Raw genomic sequence first — 20,939 nt, forward strand, 5'->3', positions numbered from 1 at the left:
ATGCTACCATAGGCATGGGTAGTTAGGTGTCCCTTGGGCCCGCAGGTGGCCGGCAGTCAGGGCCAGAAGGTCTCTGAGCCTGCCCAGGCTGGAGGCATGTCAGCCACGGCCTCCTTGGGGGCTGTGAGCACAGCCCACCCTGCCTGTCAGGATTTGCCATCAGAGGGTGTGGCAGGGCTCACCCAGCAGGCCCCAACCTAGCCCAGGCCTGTGTTTCCTCCAGCAGAAAATCCCCCGAGACTCAATTTTCCCATCTGTACAACAAGGTGACAAACCCTGGCCCCAACAGACAGACAGAGGGGCCAAGTGAAGGCTGGAGCTGGGCCTTCTGGGGCAATGCAATATGTCTAGGCCTATCCCACCTGAGACCAGGGGCCCCACTACCTGGCCTTTGATCAAGCCTTGGCCTCTCCTGGTGAGCCTGCCTGACTCACCCTTAACTCAGAGACCCAGCCCCTCCAGGACCTTTTCTCCCTGACCAGGTGCCCCCAGCTCAGCCTCTGCTGGGGGACCCAGGGTGTGGAGATCTCCTGGGCCCATGCACGCACCCTCAGGTGCTGATAAAGGCTTCAGCCAGGCCCAGAGTGTACAAGGCCAAGGAAAGGGTTTTTGCCATCAGGGCAACAGGTGGGCATCATGGAGGATACATGGAGGACGCCCCCATCAGGTACACTGTCACGTAGGCTCACCCTGCACCCATGACGGGGGCCTAGAACGCACATGAATAGGGAGACCTGTGTTCGGGGGCACTGACTTGCTCAGGTCTCAGTCCATCTGTGCCTCTGGCCAGGGAGGGTCTCAGAGTGGTGCGAGGCCAGCGTCATGGCTCACAAGTGTGTGTGCCTGTGTCCAAGGCCTCACCAGGCCCCCGCCCCTGGCCCACACATGATGGGCGGTCGTCCATCAGCACGGCCAGCCCTTTTGGCCATCCATCACCAGCCAGCGGCCACAGGAGGAACGGCCTGTTTGTTTTGCCAGCTCCATGTCGTTCCCTGGGGCGGGGGCAAGAGGAAATGGCCATTTTCTGCCTGGGCGGGTGGACAGCAGAGGTGTGCAGGGCACCAAGGGCAGGGCCAGGCTGGGATATGGCGGGACCTCAGCTGGGCAAGTCCCCTCATAGATGCCCAAAGCCTTGCCCTGCTCTGTGCCTCAGTCTCTCCTCTGGCACCAGGGTGAGTGACATTGGGGTTTTCTGACTGTTCCCACGGCAGCTGTCTCCAGCCAGGTCACTCACCCCTGCCCCTTGCCACTGGGTGGGGTGGGCTCAGGTGTCAGCTGCCACCAGGTGGGGGGTCCCCTTGTCAGAAATCCAAGATGCTTGATGCTGGCTGTCCACAGCAGCTGTGGGGAGCTACCCTGGGGGTGGGTCCAGGCAGTAAGCCAATTGGTGAGGGGTAGGGGGATGCCAAGAGATCTGAAAGGGCCTGGACACCTATTTAGAAACAAGCAGCCTCAAGATCAGAGCCAGGGATATTTGGGGACACATTAAGAAAGACAGCACATGTAGAATGGAGGAGGTGACATGCCATACAAAAGGATGGTGTCTAGACCCCAGGGCAGTGTCCTCAGCACCTAAGCAATGACTACTGCTGCTTCACGAAGCGTATAATTTACTGACACAGTGCTAGGTGCCCAACTATCACGATCACTTCCCACAGCAACACACCCAAGGCTTCCGTGGGCTGAGCTTGGATGTGTCTTTCACTATTGTAGCCTCAGACCCCTGCCCTTACCCCTGATCCATAACACAGGCTACAAGGAGGGCCCTGGGCTCCTGACTATGCTTACAGATAAGGAAAGTGAGCCCCAAAATTCACAGCTTCCAGGCCATGGGGCATCGGGCCCCTGTGCCAGGGCAGATGCCCCTCAGAGAACACTCATGTTGAAGGGGCCTTGTCTCGAGCCAGAAGCCCAAAGCTGGAGTCAGGGAAATGCCCTTCAGATTTAGTGCTTGTGGCTCAGTGTCCCTCGGTGCTTCCCCACCCTCTCCCCTACCCCTCCCCGCGCCACTGCCTCCTCCTTTCCTCATGGCCACTCCCTTTGCTTACCTCTCAGGCAGCCCTGACAATCGCACAGCTGTTCATCTGGGAGCAACAATCCCCTTCCAGAACTTTCTTCCCATAAACCTGGGCTGCTTCCTCTGCCCTGGGACAGCCCTGCAGACGTCTTCAGGGTATTGCCACAGTCTGCCTACCCAGACTGAAAGGTACTCTCTCTTGAAGTAAGACTATGGCTGGTCTTAGTGAATATTAGGAAAGAATCTGCCAAAGTTCCATTTAGGGTGAGAGTGACTAATAGTCACCCAGCCTTGAATGTGTGGAGATGGGTGGAAGGCACTCAGGGGAATAGTGACATGTGAGGCCACGAGAGGGAACTAAGGACTAAGTTGAAGAGGCTCTGGGAGAGGCAGGCTCAGCAAAGGCTGATTCTCTGGGTCCCAGCCTGGGTCCAGCTCGTGAGGGTTTGTTTAGCCCCACTTATGTGCCTACTCCTTGTGGACCTTCAAGGCCACTCCCCCAGATGGCTTGGACCTGCCTTGCCTTGGTCTTCTCCTCTACCTACAAAGGGGCCTCCCAGAGACGGGGAAACTGGCTCAAGGAACAGGCAGAAAGAGCAAAGCAGAGTGAAGGTCCCAGTAGGTGCAAAGGGTCCAGTCCTGAGATGGATTTAGTTGTCGGTGGGGGCAGAACTATGGCACAGAGTCAGGAAGGCGGAGACACACGGCAAGGGACCCAGACAGGTGGGCAGTTCAGAGAGAGGCCTGCCATGGAGTCAGAGGAGAGCCAGGCCAGCCAGGCTGACCCAGGGAAGCCGCAGGTGTTCCCACTCCACGTTGGCTTTGTTGGGGGCTGCCTCGGTTTCTCCAGTGGCACCTCAGACACTTACATCAGCCCAGGGTGGCCATTCCCAGAGAGGCCTGAGACAGCCCAGTGCCTGCCTTCACCCTGCCCAGCATGGGTGGCCCAGGTGCATTTGGTCCTAGCAAACACCCTGGAGGGAGGGGCTGGGTTGGCCTTGGGCCACCAGTGAAAACTCGCATCCATCTGTCTGTCCACCCCTCACAGCTGGTGCCAAGCATCCACTTAGCAGAATGAGGCAGCCGGTGCTTCCATGCTGCCCACGCCTCTCCTGTCCCTGCTGCCTGGCAGCCAAGGATAGCTTTAACTACCCCATCTCAGCCTCAGTTTCCCCATCTCTGAGAGGCCCCTCACTGGGTAGAGGAGAAAACCAAGGCATAATGGGGGGTGGGAAAATTCAGCCAGACCTTCCCCTCTGTCCTTCTGGTCAGAGGGTCCAGGCCTGGCCAGGGACCCCTCCCTCCTCCTCCTTACCACCTACTGGCATTACCTTAGAGCCAGGGACAGCTTGGTGGGTTAGGGGGTCCCAAGAGAGGGGTCTGCAATAGAGGCAAAATTGACCCAGTCCCTGCCCCAAACAGTCACCGATGGCTACTTAGACAGCAGGAAGGGCCAGGCCACCCCCTACACACACAGACCCAGGCCAGACCCTCTCAGTCCTCAATGCAGAAGAGGCCCAGGGCAAGGGGTACGTGGAAGAACTGGCCCAGAGACCCATCCAGGGACCGACCAGGGAGTGGGCCTGGCAGGAGCAGGGTCTCCACTGGGGGCCTCAGGGCTCTTAGGCCATCCCCTCCCCACAGCTGTCTCAAGCTCCCACCTCCCCCGCCAGCCCCAGGACTCCTATTTCACTGAGGAGATTAAGACCACCTGGCGAGAGCCCCCTCCGGGCCCTGCCTAGTCCTAGCCCTCCCTCCTCGCCTTGTGGGCCCCTCGAGGTGCCCTTCCACCTCACGACTCCCCACCCCACATTCCCATGAGGCCTCCAGGGCCCTGCCCCGCCCCTAGACAACATCACCACCTGCTCAGTCGACCGCCAGGCCCTCATCCGCCCTGCTCCACTAGCCCTGCCTGCTGAGCCTCGGCAGGCCACCATCACTAGTCACTGTCCCCACAGTGGGTATCTGGTCACGTCTCCTGCCCCTCCAGGCCCAGTGTCCTTTCTGGTCAGCGCAGGCTGCAGCCTCCTGCTGTCCTTGCAGGGTCTTGGGAGGGACTGGGGTAGCCCCATGCTTCGGGGATGGTGGCCTGTGGTCTCAGTTGTGAGCCTGCCATGGGCAGCCAGCAGCGCCTGCTGCTAGCTCAGACAGACGGAGGAATCGAGCTCTCAAAACCACAATTCTGAGCTCGCCTGTTTCCTTTTGAGAAATTCCAACCTGGTTCAGCAGAGCCTCAGAGGAGGGAAGGGATTTTTCTGGCTGGGGTGGGGTGGGGCCATGCTCATGGACGTGGAGAAACTAAGGCTGTCTGTGATGGTGGAGAAGCCAGGCAGAGCGCGCCTGACTGGGCTTCCCAGGGGCAGAGCCAGAAATCCCTCTCACTGAACCCCAGGCCAGGCCTGGATGCCCCATAGGAGCAAAAAGGCAACAGATGCTCACCCACACTCCTGGGGGACCAGGTGGATTGGGGTGGTCCAAAGAATCCCAGGAAATAGCAATGGCAGTATCAGCTAAGAAGCCATGTTACGAGCCAACACGAGCTTGCTTGGTCCACACTGTTGGGCCTCTAGCTTTCTCCCCATTTTTCAGGCAAACATACTAAGTCTTGGAGAGGCCAAGCGATGTCCCTGGACACAGAGCACTGCAGAGTGAGCTCATGCCTGGCCCCAGCACATGATGACTGGGTTACACTACCTGCCTTGGTCCTGCCCCATTTCGAAGGGCCAAGGGGTCAAGGAACCCGACCTGAGAGTAGAATTGTCCTCCAAAATGTTATCCCCACCGTCTTCCCAGCAGCTCCTAACCTGGGAAGGCAGGTGTGCAGGCAGGGCTAGAAGACCTATTGGGGAGGGGCATCCAGCCTAGGTCTCCCATCTGCCTGTGGGGTGCTGGCCCTCAGCATAGGGGCCTTCATTCTGGAGCCTTGCTCATAGGCCACTCCCTTCACACTGACTCTACTATGACACAGCACCCCTATCACTTGGACAGTGTCCCCCAGGCTGGACAGTTTACCTGCCTCCTGACTGCAGGTCCAGGGCAGCAGGCAGAGGAGAGCGAGGTGAGCCTGCGGAGGGTAAAGGGCACAGAGACTCTGGAAGCCAGGCGATAGCACCTGGGGGCTCTGCCAGGGAGCAGAGTAGATGGAGACGGGTGCTGGCATGGAGCCAGACCTCCACTGCACCCAGAGAATCTCCAAATAGTCACACTTGGCTGTCACAGTGACTATGTAGGCAACTTGAATTTATTTGCTGACCTTATCAGGCAGGCACTTAATGAAAATTCCAGTTCTGATACATTCGATTATTTTAAATGCTTTAAGTATCTTTAAGGGGAGACACAATATACCCAACGATTATAGGGAGAACACCCTGCTGGGCCTGTTAACAAAGGCTGATGTCATTGGCTTAGTGGTCATTCTTCATCGCCTCTGGCCCTGACCCGTTTCTTACTTCTCAGAGCTTGCCAAGTCCGAGTCAGGGCGGGGCGTGAGCATGGAGAGTGACCTCCCTGGTGAATCCACCCAGAAGGGTCCCTGTTGAGTGACCTTGTGATGGGAGACTCTTCCTGTACCCAATGTCCAGGGCATCGTCCTGACCATTGGACCTTCCTCCCTGGGGCATCGTCTGAGGGTGTTACCTTCAGGAAACGACCCAACATGAGCAGAGCGCAACATTTTATTCTTCCTCATCATGTGGTACCTGAGGCTCCACACAGACCTCGTCCAAGTGGAGTAAATGTTAAGGTCCACTTTGAGTTAATGAAATAAGTACTGCTGATATTGAAAACTTGCCACAGTGGCCACTGTGAGGTACATACCTACACACATGCAGACATGTCTGCGTAAATGTTCTGCTTGTGCAGTACGTGCACTCTGGCCCGTGTTGGTGTCTGTGTATGTGAACAGTGTGTGCATGTGCATGGCCCTGACCACTTGTGTGGTGTGCTCACACGTGTGTGCATGCACACTCAGCTGTGGATGTGTTCAGGTATGTGTGTGGTATGTGCAGACATGTCCACTCATGCCCACACTCACGGGTGTGTGTGTGGAGCTTTGGGTATCATGAGGGTGCATGACGGGTGGGTAATGGTACCCAGCTGGAGTCCCTCGCTGGCCAGAGGAACCTGAGGAGTGTCCGTAGGTGTCCATCTTCCGACCACTCACCCTCAGCCAACACACCCCAGGGGCTTTTAGGGTTTGTCTCGTCTCCTGGAAAGTGTGTCTCCTGCCCTGGCCACAGAGAGGAAACAAGAGGGCTGGTGGGTCGGTTTCCTCAGCCCCTGTAGGCAGCCTAAATCTAGGTCACCTGGGTCTCCAACCCCCACCTCTGCCTGAGAGCACCTGGGGTTGAGGTGCTGGTGTGGCCAGTAGATGGACAGACAGATGGACAGCTGGCTCCCCATGTGGCTGGGTTTTCCCACCAATTGGGCAGCTAAATCAACAGGCCCAGAAATCGGAGAGGGGCCCAGGACCTGGCTGTGCACCGGTCTGTCTGTTTGTTTGTTTGTTCTGGAGTTGTGGGAACTTCCAGCCTGCAGGGGGCAGGGGGTGCTATTACCCAGGCCTAGCTGACAGTCCCATCCGGCGGCCTGGCCAGCCCTCTCACCATCTCCCCCATCTGTCCTCCTGGGCATGGGGCCCAGAAGACTGCATCCACAGTAAGGGGGGGTGCAGCCAGGCTCTCAGCAGACAGGAGGCTGCACCCCAGCTGTGCACGGCTGTGTGGATCCTGTCCCATCCCCTCCTAGCTCTGAGGGCTGCTGTCACAGCGGTGTGTGCCTCTCTGTCCTGCCTTCTCTTCTCCCACACGTCACCCCTCTGAACATCTCAGTTTCCCTCTTTGTTCATATTGCAGTCATCTGTCCTCCAGGGGCCAGGCACTAGCACTGTCCTGGAACCAGGAGGCAGGTGGCACTGGGGTCCAGGGAGAGTCCCAGATGATGCCATAGGAGAGGCAAAGGGTCCAGCCTCTCCCTGGTCATGGCTCAGCTCACCCCCACTGCCACCCTCTCCAGGCCACCAGAGTGCACACAGCAGGCTGCTGCTAACGCCTGAGCCTTTTCAAGAACTCCATCGGGTTTGCCTACCTGGGCTCACTTGGGCATCTCCTTGGAGCCTGGTCCCTCTCACATGGACCCCACTATGCACATGGGGCTCCCAGGCCGGGCTTCTGCCTGCTGTCTGCTACCCCCCATAGATTTCAGGGCCAGGCACAGATTCCTTGCCCTACCGGAGGTTTGTGTAAGGGCCCAACACCAAGGATGAGTCCTGGGACTGGGGGTTGGGGGGCGGGGCCTGGCAGGGACTTCTGCTTCAGTGGGGGAGAAACCAGGGGAAAGAGCCAGGCGGTTGTTAGGGACCAACAGCACCACTGCTCTCCCGGAGCTGGGGAGAGGGGGTGGCCTCCTTCTCAGCCTCCACAGGGCAGTATCACAAGAACCCACGACTTGTGCATCCCAAGACTAGGCAGGGAAACCACTTCTGCCCCCATCTCCCGTTGTGGCCCCAGACCTGGCCCTGCTGCAAGCCCCCCTCACACACACACACACACACACACACAGGTCCCCAGTCCTGGCCAAGCACACACACCCCCACCCCACACCCCCGCGAGGATCTGCAAAACCACCGTGTATGCGCAGCCTGTGTTCAGGCCAGCGGTGCACATGCTGGGCACAGGAAGAAGGTGCCAACCAGGCTTTGATGCAGCGCTCACCGCGCCCGCTCCTCCCCCACCGCGCTGAGACCGCGGGTCTTTTCCCTCGCTCCGTAGCTGGGGACCGAAGGGAGGAAGGCCACAGCATAGGGGCCCCGCAGATAGCTCACACAACGGCCCCCACCCGGCCGTCCGCACCCATGCAGGCCACCCAGAAAGCCGTGTTCATCCGCGTCGCGGGCCAAGCACCTTCGTTAGATGGAGGAACGACGGGGAGCGCCCGAGGGGCCAGAGTCCTACTACAGACGTTCCTGATCAGAGTGGTGGGGACGGAGCAGGGAAGAGAGGGCCGAGCCACCGGGCGTGCGCATCTCCAGCAAAGGTCGCTCCCCTCCCCCCACGCGCCGCTGCTGACCGGCCGAAATTCGGTCCCCAAAGGCAGTCTCCCGGGCTGCGGGCAGGGGAACAGCCACTGACAGAGGTAGAAAGGCAGGGTACAAACAGGGTGCTCCTGGTGTGGGGCTTTCCTGTGAAACCCCGAGGGCAGAGCCTAGGCAGGCATTGGAGGCAGCTCCCGGCTAATCAATCCTGAAACGAATTAATGGGGTCAAGTAAGGCCCAACCCCCTTGTGTCTGAGCCTTGGGTGACGCAGCCTGGTTCTGCCCCGCTCCGTGCTCTGATTCCTATGGGAGGAGGTCCCCAGCGCGCCCCGGCACTCACATCCAGTGGGCTCCCTGCACGGATCCATCTGTGTGCGCTTTGGCCCCAGTTGGCCTGAGACCTGCTGGGAGTGCCGGTGGTGTGCACCTTGTTTCGTGGAGCACTTGAGTGCAAAGAAAGGTGGGCTTCGCGCCTGCCAGAGATGCAGGAGGGCGCGCTGGTCCTTCTAGGGCTGGGAACCGAGAGGCGGGAGTGAATTCTGAGCGGCGCTGTGGATGTGCCTTTACAATGGATGGAGATTGAGAAGTGGGGTCCCTGCCAAAAGAGTGTGGAGGTGTCCGTCTTGAAGGCTCCCCTGAGGGAGAGCCACTTGTGCTTTGGGGAGGCGGAGCTGGACGGGCAGCGGGGCAGCCAAGACTCTCCAGAGTCCGCTTCTTGCGCGCTGGGGAGAAAACATCCGAAATAGAGCTTGAAATAGGGCTTGCTTCAGGAGAAACTCAGAAGATGCTGGAGGAAGGAGGTGGTCAGTGAGCGGAGGCACGCCAAGACTCCCGGGGCAGTGCTGGGCAGAGCCCAGCGCCCATGTGGGACCCTGCGCAGGGCACAGAGGGAGAAGCAGAGGTTGCGGCCCCATCTCTGCCAAGGAGGGACGGCGGCCCTAGCCCCAGCCGCTCACGCCGCCGCCTCCCCCCGACTCCCGTCCTCCGCCAGACTTTTGGTCCCCACCCCGTAACTACCCACTGCTAATCAAAGCGGAACCTCGGTTTTAGGGCCTGTAAAATGGTCTCACAGAACCCACCTCGCAGCCAGCCGGAGCCGCGAAATGCAGATCTTGTCTTCACTCTGCGTGGTCCCAGGCGGCGGGGCGGGCGGCGCAGCCCAGGCTTCAACCGTGCACCACGCCCTAAGAAAGCCCACCCCATGCAGCTCACGACCCCCAGCCTTGCTCTGCCCTCCTGGCCCGCGCAGCCAGGCCTGTACCTTGCGGTAATGGAGGCGCGGCCGGCAGGGGGAGCGAGGAGGAAGGGAGCCACGGCGAGTCCAGGTAAGGGAGGAAGCCTGCCCGCAGGCGGCGGCGCAGCGTGCGTGCGTGGAACCGGGTGTGCGGGGCGCAGGACCATAGACGAGTGCGTTCCCTCTGGGCTGCGGCCGGCAACAGGGGTGGGCGGCGCGGGTGGCTCGGAGTGAGAGCGGGTTGCCCGGCGGCCGTGCGCCGCGGAGCGAGAGGGCGGAGCGGCGCCCCAGGAAGAACGGCGGGAGGGTCGGAGGAGCTCAGCCCCAGCGTGTGGTGGAGGCAGCGGCTCTGCCGCAAGCTGGAGGCTCCATCGGCCTTGCGCTTGGGGGCCCTCTGGGCCCCTAAAAATCGAGGGCTCCAGCAGGGCCCGCGCGTGGAGCCGCGGGATCCGGGGTTCTGCAGTCGCGCGAGTGAGTATCGGCAGCTGATGGAACGGCGTCACTGGGCAAACCGAGCGGCCTGGGTTGGGGCCCCTCACCTCTTCCCAGAGCCCTGTCATGGACCCCGCAGAATCCTCTGTGCTCCGGCGCTTTTGACAACACAGCTGGGCCCCGCAGGTACCAGCTAGAGCACAAAGGGGTTAATGAGGGACTGGGAGGAACGGCTCTCTCTCTCCTCCACTACCTGACGTGGAGGGACAGGGACCTCAGGATGGCCCCCAGGAGACTAACTCTGAGTCTCCAGGAAGCCCCAGAGTTTTTCACTTTCACTTCTTCCTTCTCAGTATTGGCCACTGCCTTCAGGTGTTCGCCCAGATACAGAGGAAGGCTCCCCTAGGTGTGGAGGACACAACCACCGGCACCCCCACACGCTGGGACGAAGTGGATCCCGGCACAACCACATGCTGGAGCCCACCCCACCAAGACCCCATACAGGACCCACACACAGACTGCGGGTGGGTGCAGCCACCAGCGATAGGTACCCCTGGTGACACCACAGTGCACTGCACACTCTCTGGGCACAGACTGCCAACAGTGGACACACCTCCTGCAACACTGCCATGACCTGCCCCACCAGTGCCATCCCCTCCCAGCTGGGGTTTCCCCCCTATCAGGAGCAGCTTCTCCTGGGGTCCTGGAGGGAATGGGCTGGCCCTGCTCAGGGAGAAGGGACAAGGACCTCAAGCCCGGCTAGTCCCCATATCATAATTTCTCCCTGGACCTGCCCCTAAGCCCCACAGGTCACTGTCACTGTCACAGCCCGGAACAGCCACTCAGGGCTGGGGCATGCCCTGGCAATAGCTTCCCTTTACCTCCAGGTTTTTAGTCCAAAGAGCTGCCACTGCAGCCTTGGGGGGCAGAGAGGGGGCTCACTGTACATGAGGTCACACACAGCACTATCCACATGTTCACCAGCTGCACTCTGACCTCATACTCTTTCCTGGACCTCAGGCCCAGGAGCCAGTTGCCTTGCACTGGAGCCTACTCTCTGGTCCCCAGTTCCTGGGCCTTCCCCATCTCCCAGCCAGCACCTCCAGCCTGGGGTCTGAGGCCCGAGATTGTAAAAAACCTGGGAGAGGCTGACTGCCTACCCCCCACCCCCATCCAGGCAAGCACAGGCAGACAACATGGTTGCAAGGAGGCCCTGACTGCCAGAGCCTCAGTGCAGGGCCAGAGAGGCTCCTGGAAGGCAGGGAGGCTTGAAACCCATCTGGGAGACTCAGGACAGGAAGACCATGGATGACTGATCTGGTCAGAGGCCTTAGAAGCAGTAGGTCGGGGGAAGGCACAGGCCAAGCCAGGCCTTTGCATCTGGGATGCCTGGGCCTAGAGTCCCTGAGGCCTCAGGCAGGCCTTGCCTTACTCTGCCGGGCCTAAGTGCCCCAGGCAGGCAAGCTAGCTGTGGGGTGGGTGGCAAGCGAGGGGTAGCACACCACCGGACCTGGAGGCCTGAACTCCTCCGACGTGTCCTCCGCTCCCTCGGCCAGTGCAGGCCCCGCCCCCGGCCCTCCCTGCCGCTGGCCGGTGCGTGGGGAGGTCGGAGGAGCGGGCACTGCCCACCCTCCGGATGTATAAGCGTCCTGGCCAGAGTCGGGGCGGGTGCGCGCGCGAGTGCGCGTGACGCTTGGGCTCCTGGGCTGTGCAGCCTGGGCGGCGTCCCTCTGCTTGCTCGGGGTCCCCAGCCACGACAGTGAGCCGACCGAAAGGGGCAAGGGGCGTTTGCTGGGCTAGGTCCTGTTCCGCTGCACAGAGGACAGGACGACGCCACAGCCCTGGGGTTGTCCGCCTGTGGCTGGTGCTGGAGTTCGAACTGCCCTCTCCTCACCCAGGTGCAGGGGCAGCCAGGGAGGAGGAGGCGGGAGGGGCTGAGAGCAGGGGCAGGGCCGGGCCCAGGCAGCCCCTTGGTGCTTCACCGGTGCCCCGCTGCGGGGGACTAGGGCTGGGCGCTCCGGATATAGTCGCCTCCCTTCTGGGGCTGTAGAAGTTGACGGTAGCTCCACTGTATAGAGGGAACCCCAGCCTCAGCGGGAGCAGTGGGATATTTGAGGGGCGCTGGTCATGGAGGTCCCTGGGAGCAGAAGCGAGGAGCCAAGGAGCTTGAAAAGCAGAAGGGCCCTGTGCTCCCCGTGCGCTCCACCCGCCTGGGCCCCTTGGCTGCCACTGGCCAGGAGTGGGGGGCTGTGACGCCATAATCCCCTGGGCCAGGGGCCGGCGGCTGTGAGTGGCACCGCAGGCTCCCGCCCCCGGGTCCCGTGGGCTGGGCCGGCCTCGGTGCGGCTGGGTGCACGCAGTCGGAGGCGGCGCCGGCCAGGCCGCCCGGGCGCCTATGGACTCGCGGAGCCCGCTGTCTCCCCGGGCCAGCGCGTTCAGCATCGCCTCTCTGGTTGCAGCAGAGGCCGCAGAGCGCACCGCTCGCCTGGGTCCCGGGTCCTCCGACTGGGCGAAGCTTCACCGGCTGCTGGAATCCCCGGCAGGGATGCACTTCAGCACTGTCACCAGGGACATGGAAGGTGAGCCTCCCCGCTGTGTCTACTCGGACTCGCCTGCCAGACTCCCTGCCGCTGCTGCTGTGGGACCCCAGCAAAAAGAGTTGGGAGGGCCAGGGCGCAGAGTGGGTGGAGGGAGCTCTGTCAGGGTGGGCTCCAGGCTTCCAGCTTCAACTCTGGGGCAGAGGAAGGGCAGGCATCCTGCCCAAAGCCTGTGCACCCTCCAGCCTAGGGACCCAGCTGCAGAGACCTGCAACACAACTGGACACAGACCCAGAAAAGGGCTAGTGGAGGACGGGAAGGACAGGAGAGGAGGGCCAGAGAAAGGCAGCAGGGGTGGCCATGAGCTCGGAGAGGTGGGATCAAAATCGTGTAAGAAGAGAGTGCGAGAGTCAGGGAACACAGGAATAGGAAAGAGAAAGTCTTGAGGGCAGGCAAGAGAAGAACTTGAGAAAAGGAGAAAAAACACAGAAAACCTGAAAGGAGGGTAGGAAAAAGGAGAAAGAAGAAAAATAAAGAGAGCAAGAACGAAAAAGAAAAAAATGAAAGAAAACTTAAGAAAGTAAAGCCATTTAAAAAAGAAAAAAATTAGAGAAAGACTTCAGGTTTTTTTTTTTAAAAAAAAAAGGAAAAAAAGCCACGAATAACAAAGGACATACAGAAATAAGACGGAAAGGGCAGACTGAAAAGAAAAGACAAAGAGTGATTAAAAATAAAGTGGAAAAAAAGAGTGGGACATAACAGGAAAAAGAGGAAGAGGCAGAAAATCAAAGAGAAACGAAAGAGATAGTGGAAGAAGGCAAGACGATTAGGAGGGAAAATTTAAACTAGGAAGACAAAGGTAAAAAAATAAACTGGAAGAGAAGAGAGCCTGGAGAGAGAAGGGAGAAATGCAACGCGGGAGGGCGGCAGAGCGAGGGGCGGCGGACGGCCCTGCGCTCTGGGGAGCCGGTCCGGGCGGTCGGGGGGCCCGGGCCGAGCAGCCGCGGCGGGCGGGCTGGGGGCCGGGGAGGGGGAAGGGGCGGAGGAGGGGCGCGGGAAGGGGAGGAGAGGGAGGCATTGTCTCGGCGGGGGGGTGGGGGGGAACTCGGGGCGGGGCGGGGCGGGGCGCCTCCTCGGGGCCGGCCCGCGGTGTGGGGCGGCGCGGCCCGGGGCGCAGCGCGGCGCCCGCCACTCGGCCCTGGGCGCGGGGCAGCGCTCATCTCGGCGGCGGCGGCGGCCCGCGGGTCATGATCTCCGCGGTGTCCAGCCCGTGGCTCACGCAGCTCTCGCACTTCTGCGACGTTGCAGCCTTCACGGCCAGCAGCCTGAGCAGCCTGGGGGCCGCCGGGGGCTTCCCGGGCGCCGCGTCGCCGGGCGCCGACCCGTACGGCCCGCGCGAGCCGCCGCCGCCGCGCTACGACCCGTGCGCCGCCGCCGCCCCGGGCGCCCCGGGCCCGCCGCCGCCGCACGCCTACCCGTTTGTGCCGGCCGCCGGGGCCGCCACCAGCGCCGCCGCCGAGCCCGAGGGCCCAGGGGCCAGTTGCGCGGCCGCCGCCAAGGCGCCGGTGAAGAAGAACGCGAAGGTGGCCAGCGTGAGCGTGCAGCTGGAGATGAAAGCGCTGTGGGACGAGTTCAATCAGCTGGGCACCGAGATGATCGTCACCAAGGCCGGCAGGTCAGGGCGCCCTTCTCCCCGCCGCGACCCTCCCCCACGTGGCGCCAGTCTTGGGCAGCGCGCCTTGGCCCGATTCACGCGAGTGGGACCAAGAAGCGGGGTGGGGGGGCGCGGCCCGACCACCTGCGGGCTCTCTCGGCGCGGGCCGGCTCCTTCGCTCTCGGCGTCCCGGCTCCAGCGACAGCCGCCTGGTGCGCAGGGCGGGAGGGGACGACGCAGGAGGCCGGGAAGGCGGCAGAGAGAAGCCCCGCGGACCTGCTGCCCAACCCGCAGCCACAGGACACGCCGCCGCTGGAAACAGGGGCCGGTTTCGAGCACACCGGGATGAGGAAAAGGCAGCCACCTCCCAGGGGCCTCGCCACCAGCCAGCTCCCAGTGGATCCCACCTTAAAAGAAACTCCGTCTTTGGTTCCCTAGTTCAGTCTATCCGGGCTAGATAAAGAGGGGGCAGCTGAGCACTTGTCTGAAAAATTTTAGGGGAGAATTAAGACTCTTTAAAACAATGTGCTCTGTTCTGTGGAGGTTGCTACCCAGTTTTCTCAGGCCTAAATTTCGGGTGATTCTGGGGCCTGGCTCTGCTGCTGGGGCCCGCCGCCTTCCAATTGGCCTGTATTTGTTGTAAGGGCCCAGAGAGAAGGGGAACAAGTTTTTCGATGCAACGGATTTGACCAGCAGACAAAGGCGGGTGCCTGGCTGTGTCTAATGTACACACGTAGACACCAGCTCCGTGTCCGCCTGGTCAAAAGGAGCTCACGGCCTGTTTGCAGAGCCTTCTCATGGTTTCTGTTTCCTTACTGAGGCCGTCCTCCCTGGGGAGCCTGGGGCCCCGTGCTCAACTCGTTCTATGGGTCTTCTTCAGGCTCTGCTTGCTGTCCTGGGCACACAGGCCACCCTCCCCAGAACTGCACCCCGGCGTTCAGTCTAGACCAGCCCAGCAAAGGCCTTGGCGGTGGCCAGGCTTCACCCCAGGAGCCAGCGTTCTCAGCACCCTCCCGCCTGCAGAGGCAGGGGTGGGTGGCAGCCCTGTCTAGGAGGGCCGGCTCTGTAGCATCTGTTTTTTGCCCACCGCCTAGAGGCAGTTGCCTATGAAGGGAAGCCGTAGGAAGGGCTGGAGTGCCAGGCCTCATGCCGTTCTGCAGGGCCCAGAGACTGGCATTACTGCCCATCAGGACAGGGCCGACCCACGGCCAGTGGCCCATCCTGGAGTGGCATAACGCCCTTTCAAGAGCCCTATCTGATCATGGAGTTGGAATCCAAGGGAGAGCTAGGGACCATGAGAGCACAAGCCAAGTCTGTCCTGAGTAACTGTGTCTTGGGGTTATGGTGAAGGAAGCGGGTACTTCCTTGTGTCCACAAGGAAGGTGAGGAGACTCCAGCACAGGGCGGGAGGCAGAGCCTGAGAATCGGAGCACAGTTGAGGCTGGGGGCTCCAAGGCCTCAGCATCGCTTAGGGATTTCGGAGCAACTACAGACCCAGTTGAAAGGGCAACTGTGCCTCCTCGGAATCACTCCGACTATCCCGGTTTCACTTTGTTCGAGCCGGGGAGCTTAGATCGAGCTGGGGAGGCTCTGCCGAGGGCTGAGAACCGCTGGGACCGAGTCCTGTTGTGCGGGTGTTACGGCTGAGGCTAGCTCCGCTCAGGACAGCGGGAATCAGCAATTGCTAGGCTGGGTCCATGCAGGCAAAAGTGGCAGAAGCAGCAGTAGGCCCATGTTGGGGCATGGGGTTCAGCTCCAGCACTGAGTTAGCCGTTTTTGTGTTTAAAAAAGGGGGCAGGGGGCTGCCTGCCGTTCCTCTTGCCCTCGGCTGGGCAGGGCCTTAGTTGGGTTAGAGCAGCTGAGTGAGGGGCCAGGCAGCCAAAGGAAACAGCCGGCAGGGAGGCCACCCTTCCTGGAGCTGGTCAAGGTGGGGCGGCCCTGCTCTTCTCCACCTGAGGTGACCTGCCGCCCTGCTGCCCCCAGGCGCATGTTTCCCACCTTCCAAGTGAAGCTCTTCGGCATGGACCCCATGGCTGACTACATGCTCCTCATGGACTTCGTGCCAGTGGATGACAAGCGCTACCGGTGAGCGCCCAGCAGGAACTGGGAGGGCGCCCTGGGATGCCTCGGATGCTGCCCATGACATTAATGACCAGGTGGTCCCAGGCACCTGTGCCAGCTGCCCCACCTAACCCTGCATGACCTGCTCCCCTCCACCCCATCGGACCCCAAATTCACACACCCTATCCCAAGAGGTTCTCAGGAACTCCCCTCAGGAGGTCACACAGGTGGCCCCCTCACCTCCCAACTAGATGTAGGCCCAAGGCAGCTCCCGTGCCACTGGCCAGCTTGGCCTGAGGGGGGCAGGCCCTGTAGACACAGTGCCCCCCTCCACCTTTCTTCGTGTCTTCTCCCGCGAGGTGAGCGTGGGCACCTTGTCCCTTCCCCCATTCCCAGGGAATGCTGGGCCCTAGAGCTGGGCAGGAAAGGTGGGGTGACCGGGAGAGATTATGCAAGGCGGGCCTTAACTTCCCGGACAATTAACAGCAATTAATAAAGAGAACGTGGTCTGCCCTGTGCCCAAGGCCACTGGCGCAGCCAAAGCCAGGCTCCCGCCGGGCCGGCGACACTGGAGACCAGCGGGGAGGCCCATAGAGCGCAGGCAGACCCAGGCAGACCCGCATGCGACGAAATGTGGCGCCAGGAGCCCAGCCTCCCTCCTCGGTGCCTGGCTTCCTGCTGTCTTGTGTATTGGGACAGGAGGGAGTTTTCTGTTTTCTCTACAATTCCCTTTGGAAAAGCTCCCAGCCAGTGTGGTAGCGGAAGCCTCGATTTCACCGATGGGGAAATTCATCAGAGGCACTTTCGGGGTTCACTCGGCAAGGCCCTCTCGGTTCACCCCCACATGGCTGTGACCCTGTGCTCCGGTGCCGCCCCAGGTACGCCTTCCACAGCTCGTCCTGGCTGGTGGCCGGGAAGGCGGACCCTGCCACGCCAGGCCGAGTACACTACCACCCTGACTCGCCTGCTAAGGGTGCACAGTGGATGAAGCAAATTGTGTCCTTCGATAAGCTCAAGCTGACCAACAACCTGCTGGATGACAACGGCCACGTGAGCAATCCCCCTCCCCAGGCTATGGCGCTGTCCCGTGCAGGCCCCCTGGAGTCCCTGCTGACTGGAGCCACTGGCAGAGCTTGGGCAGCTCAGGGTGTAGATGAGGGACAGGCTACAGAGAGTGGCCCCTCTGGTCAGGGGCTTACAGCCTGGTAGTACTCGGGTTTAGGAGAGGACTGCTTTCCTCACCCCACTCCTGATCTTTTGCTGGAGGTTTTTAACTGGAAAGGATGGGGCCATGTATTGGGCAGGAGGCTTTGTGGAATCCAAGACAATGATGTGGGTTGAAGTAGTTCGCAAGGACCTAAAGAAAGAGAATCTAAGCCTTGATCTTTTGCTACTTGGAACATCTTTCCCGGTGGCCCCCAATGGGTCATAGCCTTCACTTGGGCCCCATGGCCAGGCCTCATTTCGGGAGTTAAGGGTTTTGCTCAAGATTCTCTGGGACATTGGCTGCTTATCTGGACTTGGCCCATTTCCTAGCTCCCACCTCACCACCTTGTCTTCCAGATTATTCTCAACTCCATGCACAGATACCAGCCCCGCTTCCATGTGGTCTACGTAGACCCGCGCAAAGATAGTGAGAAATATGCCGAGGAGAACTTCAAAACCTTCGTGTTCGAGGAGACACGCTTCACTGCTGTCACTGCCTACCAGAACCACCGGGTGAGGCCCAGGGGACCAGCACCTTCAACATTTCTGGGAAGGGGTACAATTTTCAGTCCCTGCCTGGGAAACAAGGTTTGGACATGCAAGCGGTGGGTCCCAGTGGAAAGCAACCACAGGGATCCCCACCCCCTAGGGCCTCAAGCAGCCCCTCCCCTCTGCTGCAGGACGGCCTAGCCTCCTATCAGGTTGACCTCTCTAGCAGCAACTGTCACTGCGGCCTGAAAGTTTGTTTTCCAAACCATTCCGGAAACTCCCCATCAGGGGCCAATCCGAGGTTTACCCAGATTCCTAGGGCGCCCCCCTCCCCTCCACTGCGGGGTGGGGGTAGAGGTGACCACATTCCCATCCCAGCCAGGGGTACAGAGTCTCTATCCCAATTGCTTGGGGCCCCTCAAGGGGTTCCTTAGCGAGAAAGGAGGCTCCACAGACACCCCGCTGCAGGAGAAAGGCACAACCTCCGAGGAGGGGGCAGTTGTGGGCCGGTTCCTGTCTGCGGAAAGTAGAGGGGCCCTTCCTGGGAGAGCCCCTCGCAACATTCCCCTCCCCTCCGCGGAGGTCCGTTGGCCCTCCAGCACAGGGGCTCGAGCTGTTTGCTCAGTGCCCGCTTCCCTGCAGATCACACAGCTCAAGATCGCCAGCAACCCTTTCGCCAAAGGCTTCCGAGACTGCGACCCTGAGGACTGGTGAGTGTCCTCCGAGGAGACAGTGAACGCCCGGGCGCCTGGACAGTGAGCCCCCTGACCCGCCGCCCGCCTCCCTCCCACAGGCCCCGGAACCACCGGCCGGGCGCGCTGCCGCTCATGAGCGCCTTCGCGCGCTCTCGGAACCCTGTAGCCTCCTCCCCTACGCAGCCCAACGGCGCCGAGAAAGGTAGGGCCTGGGTCGTGGGATCCCGGCCGCGGCCCTGCGCGCGCTCCGCCCCGGGCAAGCGGCTGCACCCGGCCTCGCCTGCGCCCCAGGGGCGCTCGCGGCCTTCGCGCCGCTTGCACAACGGCCCTGGCGGCGGGCAAGCGCGCACTCGCCCGCCTGGCCGCGACGGCTGCGCCCCGCCCTGCCGCCCGCGGAGGGGCGCGGGCCCCTAGGGAAGGCCCGGGGCTCCGGTAGGTTCGGAGAGGAGGGGCGGGGAGCGTTCTCGCGCCTCTTCCTGCCGTCGCCGCCGGGGCTCTCGCGGGTACCCTCGGTGGTCCGGTCCCCGCGCTCACCCATCGGCCCTCCCTGCAGACGCGGCCGAAGCCCGGCGAGAATTCGAACGCGACGCGGCCGGGCCGGCAGTACTCGGGGACCCGGCGCCTCCGCCGCCGCTACTGGCGCGAGTGCTGAGCCCCGCGCTGCCAGGGGCCGCTGGTGCCGGCGGCCTCGTCTCACTGACCGGCGCGCCCGGAGGGCGACCCAGCCCCCCGCACCCCGAGCTGCGCCTGGAGGCGCCGGGCGCGTCGGAGCCGCTGCATCACCACCCCTACAAGTACCCGGCCGCCGCCTACGATCACTACCTCGGGGCAAAGAGTCGGCCGGCACCCTATCCGCTGCCCGGCCTGCGCGGCCACAGCTACCACGCACACGCACACGCGCACCCGCACCACCATCCAGTGAGCCCAGCCGCTGCCGCCGCTGCCGCTGCCGCTGCCGCCGCCGCCGCCAACATGTACTCTGCCGGGGCTGCGCCGCCCGGCTCCTACGACTACTGCCCTAGATAACGCGGCCGCTCGGTTGGCGGACCCGGGCAGCCCTGAGGCCGGCAGAGAAAGCGCACCAACCCCGGGCCACTGCGGGTCTCCCCCCCTTCCCCAGTCTCGCAGCCATGGGGTCCTTCACTCTCCGCTGGAGCGCTGTGGAAGGACCAGGTTCCCCAGCTCGGGTGCCACCGAGGGCACCCCAGCCCCAAGGGCCACGGGAGCCGCGCCGCCTGTGCCAAAGCGCCCGGTCAGCGCGGAAGGAAGTGATATTTATTGTTCTCCGCGACACCGCGTCGACCCCACCCCCCACCCCAGCTTGGGGGTGGGGTGGGTAGTGGTCAGTTGCAGTGTAGACGACCTGAGAGCCTTGTCTGCAGGCGGTGTAGATACGTGTAGATATTTGTAGATACTGTAGATACCGAGCCGGCGCCAACTTGATAAACGGTTTCGCCTCTTTTGGAAGCTGTTTGCGTGTCCATTTATTTGTGAGCAGTTAGATCTCGAATGGGATCTCAGGGAGAGCGACGCTGGTCGACTGGGGGTCTTAAGGGTCTGCCCAGCCCTAGACCCCCGCAGGCCACAGATCCGGCTCTGGGCGGAGCAGTGTGTATGTGTGTTTGTGTGTGGGGGGGTCCCTGCAATGCCCTCTGAGGCCCCTTCCAGAGCCTCTTCCCGATCCCACCTCTCAGTCCTCTCCCCGCCCCCTCGGCGTGGCCTGTCTGGGTTCACTCCCACCACCCCCTCCCTGTCCCTTTCCCTCCGGTGCCCTTGCCCTCCCACTTCCACCTAGTGGCTTCACCCCAACCTCCCCTACGCTGTGGGTCCCAGGGCTGCCCCCCCAGCCCCGGGTGTGCATCTGGCCTTTTTACTTATACATTTCTCACATGGGCAATTGTCCCTTTTCTAGGACTTGGGCCTGAGCCCCCACCTGTTTTCAGGATGGATGCTGGTCCTGCATGTTTTCTGTGGAAGCTGGGAATGATAGTCACAGCAGGACGTTATCAGTGGGGACTGGAAAAGGAGAAGCCCTGATTGATCAAGAAAAGACAAAAACAGGCAGTTCTGCTCTTCTAGCATTTCCCTTGGCTGGCCCTAGCACTGGCCTGTGTTTTCCCCTGTTTATTGACTCTATTCACTGTGAGTGTCCCTACGGAGTGACCTGGACAGGGGGCACAATGACAGTGGTCATGAGTCATCTTGAAACCTGTCTGTGAAGCATTTTTCCCAGGCCAGGTGGTGAGGGACCTCTCCCCAATAACTCAACACCAGGGATGGGGGCCAGAGGAACCCTTTGATCCCTCCCTTCCTGAGTCCAGGCAGGAAAAGCTGACAGCCGGTGAACGTCAAGGCTGCTAACTTGGACACAAAATGAACGGGAAATGCAAGTGGCTGAGGTTCTGTCCCCCTTCCGTGCCTGTCCCAGTGTGTTCGTGGCCATCACTGCCACTTGGCAATGGCAGCCAGGTCCCACCTCTCTGAGGGCACTGCTGGGCATTTCCTGATGTCTACCCTGGACTGGATGCTTTCTGCCCAGATATATTTGCCCTGGGGGTGTGAAGGCTTAGAAATTGGACGGC

At 61.5% G+C, this 20,939-nt stretch overlaps 1 protein-coding gene across 4 annotated transcripts; it reads left to right on the forward strand.

The window, feature by feature from the left end:
• Window positions 1-9,336: 9,336 nt before the first annotated feature.
• Window positions 9,337-19,824, forward strand: TBX1 (T-box transcription factor 1). 4 transcript variants are annotated; one of them, XM_033098333.1, is made up of 9 exons: window positions 9,337-9,374; window positions 12,175-12,294; window positions 13,561-13,927; window positions 15,890-15,991; window positions 16,846-17,017; window positions 17,531-17,686; window positions 18,305-18,372; window positions 18,456-18,559; window positions 18,911-19,824. In XM_033098333.1, exons 2-9 carry the CDS (start codon window positions 12,261-12,263, stop codon window positions 19,381-19,383), a joined length of 1,476 nt encoding a protein of 491 aa, XP_032954224.1. In that variant the 5' UTR covers window positions 9,337-9,374; window positions 12,175-12,260; the 3' UTR covers window positions 19,384-19,824. The 4 variants fall into 4 exon arrangements, with proteins under 4 accessions (XP_032954224.1, XP_032954226.1, XP_032954227.1 ...); XM_033098335.1 differs by lacking the exon at window positions 9,337-9,374 and adding an exon at window positions 11,364-11,613 and having other exon boundaries at window positions 18,911-19,383; XM_033098336.1 differs by lacking the exon at window positions 9,337-9,374 and adding an exon at window positions 11,364-11,613 and having other exon boundaries at window positions 12,178-12,294; window positions 18,911-19,383.
• The last annotated feature ends 1,115 nt before the right edge of the window (window positions 19,825-20,939 follow it).

This window comes from Rhinolophus ferrumequinum, chromosome 25 (assembly GCF_004115265.2).
Source record: "Rhinolophus ferrumequinum isolate MPI-CBG mRhiFer1 chromosome 25, mRhiFer1_v1.p, whole genome shotgun sequence".
Classification (NCBI taxonomy): Eukaryota; Metazoa; Chordata; class Mammalia; order Chiroptera; family Rhinolophidae; genus Rhinolophus; species Rhinolophus ferrumequinum.

What these genes read in the sequence shown, in the direction of transcription:
- TBX1 (XM_033098334.1), top strand. Translation starts at nt 12,111, where the DNA reads ATGGACTCGCGGAGCCCGCTGTCTCCCCGGGCCAGCGCGTTCAGCATC. An exon ending in GTGGATGACAAGCGCTACCG is followed by an intron (nt 15,992 to 16,845) that starts GTGAGCGCCCAG and finishes GTGCCGCCCCAG; the next exon opens with GTACGCCTTCCACAGCTCGT. An exon ending in GCCCAACGGCGCCGAGAAAG is followed by an intron (nt 18,560 to 18,910) that starts GTAGGGCCTGGG and finishes CCCTCCCTGCAG; the next exon opens with ACGCGGCCGAAGCCCGGCGA.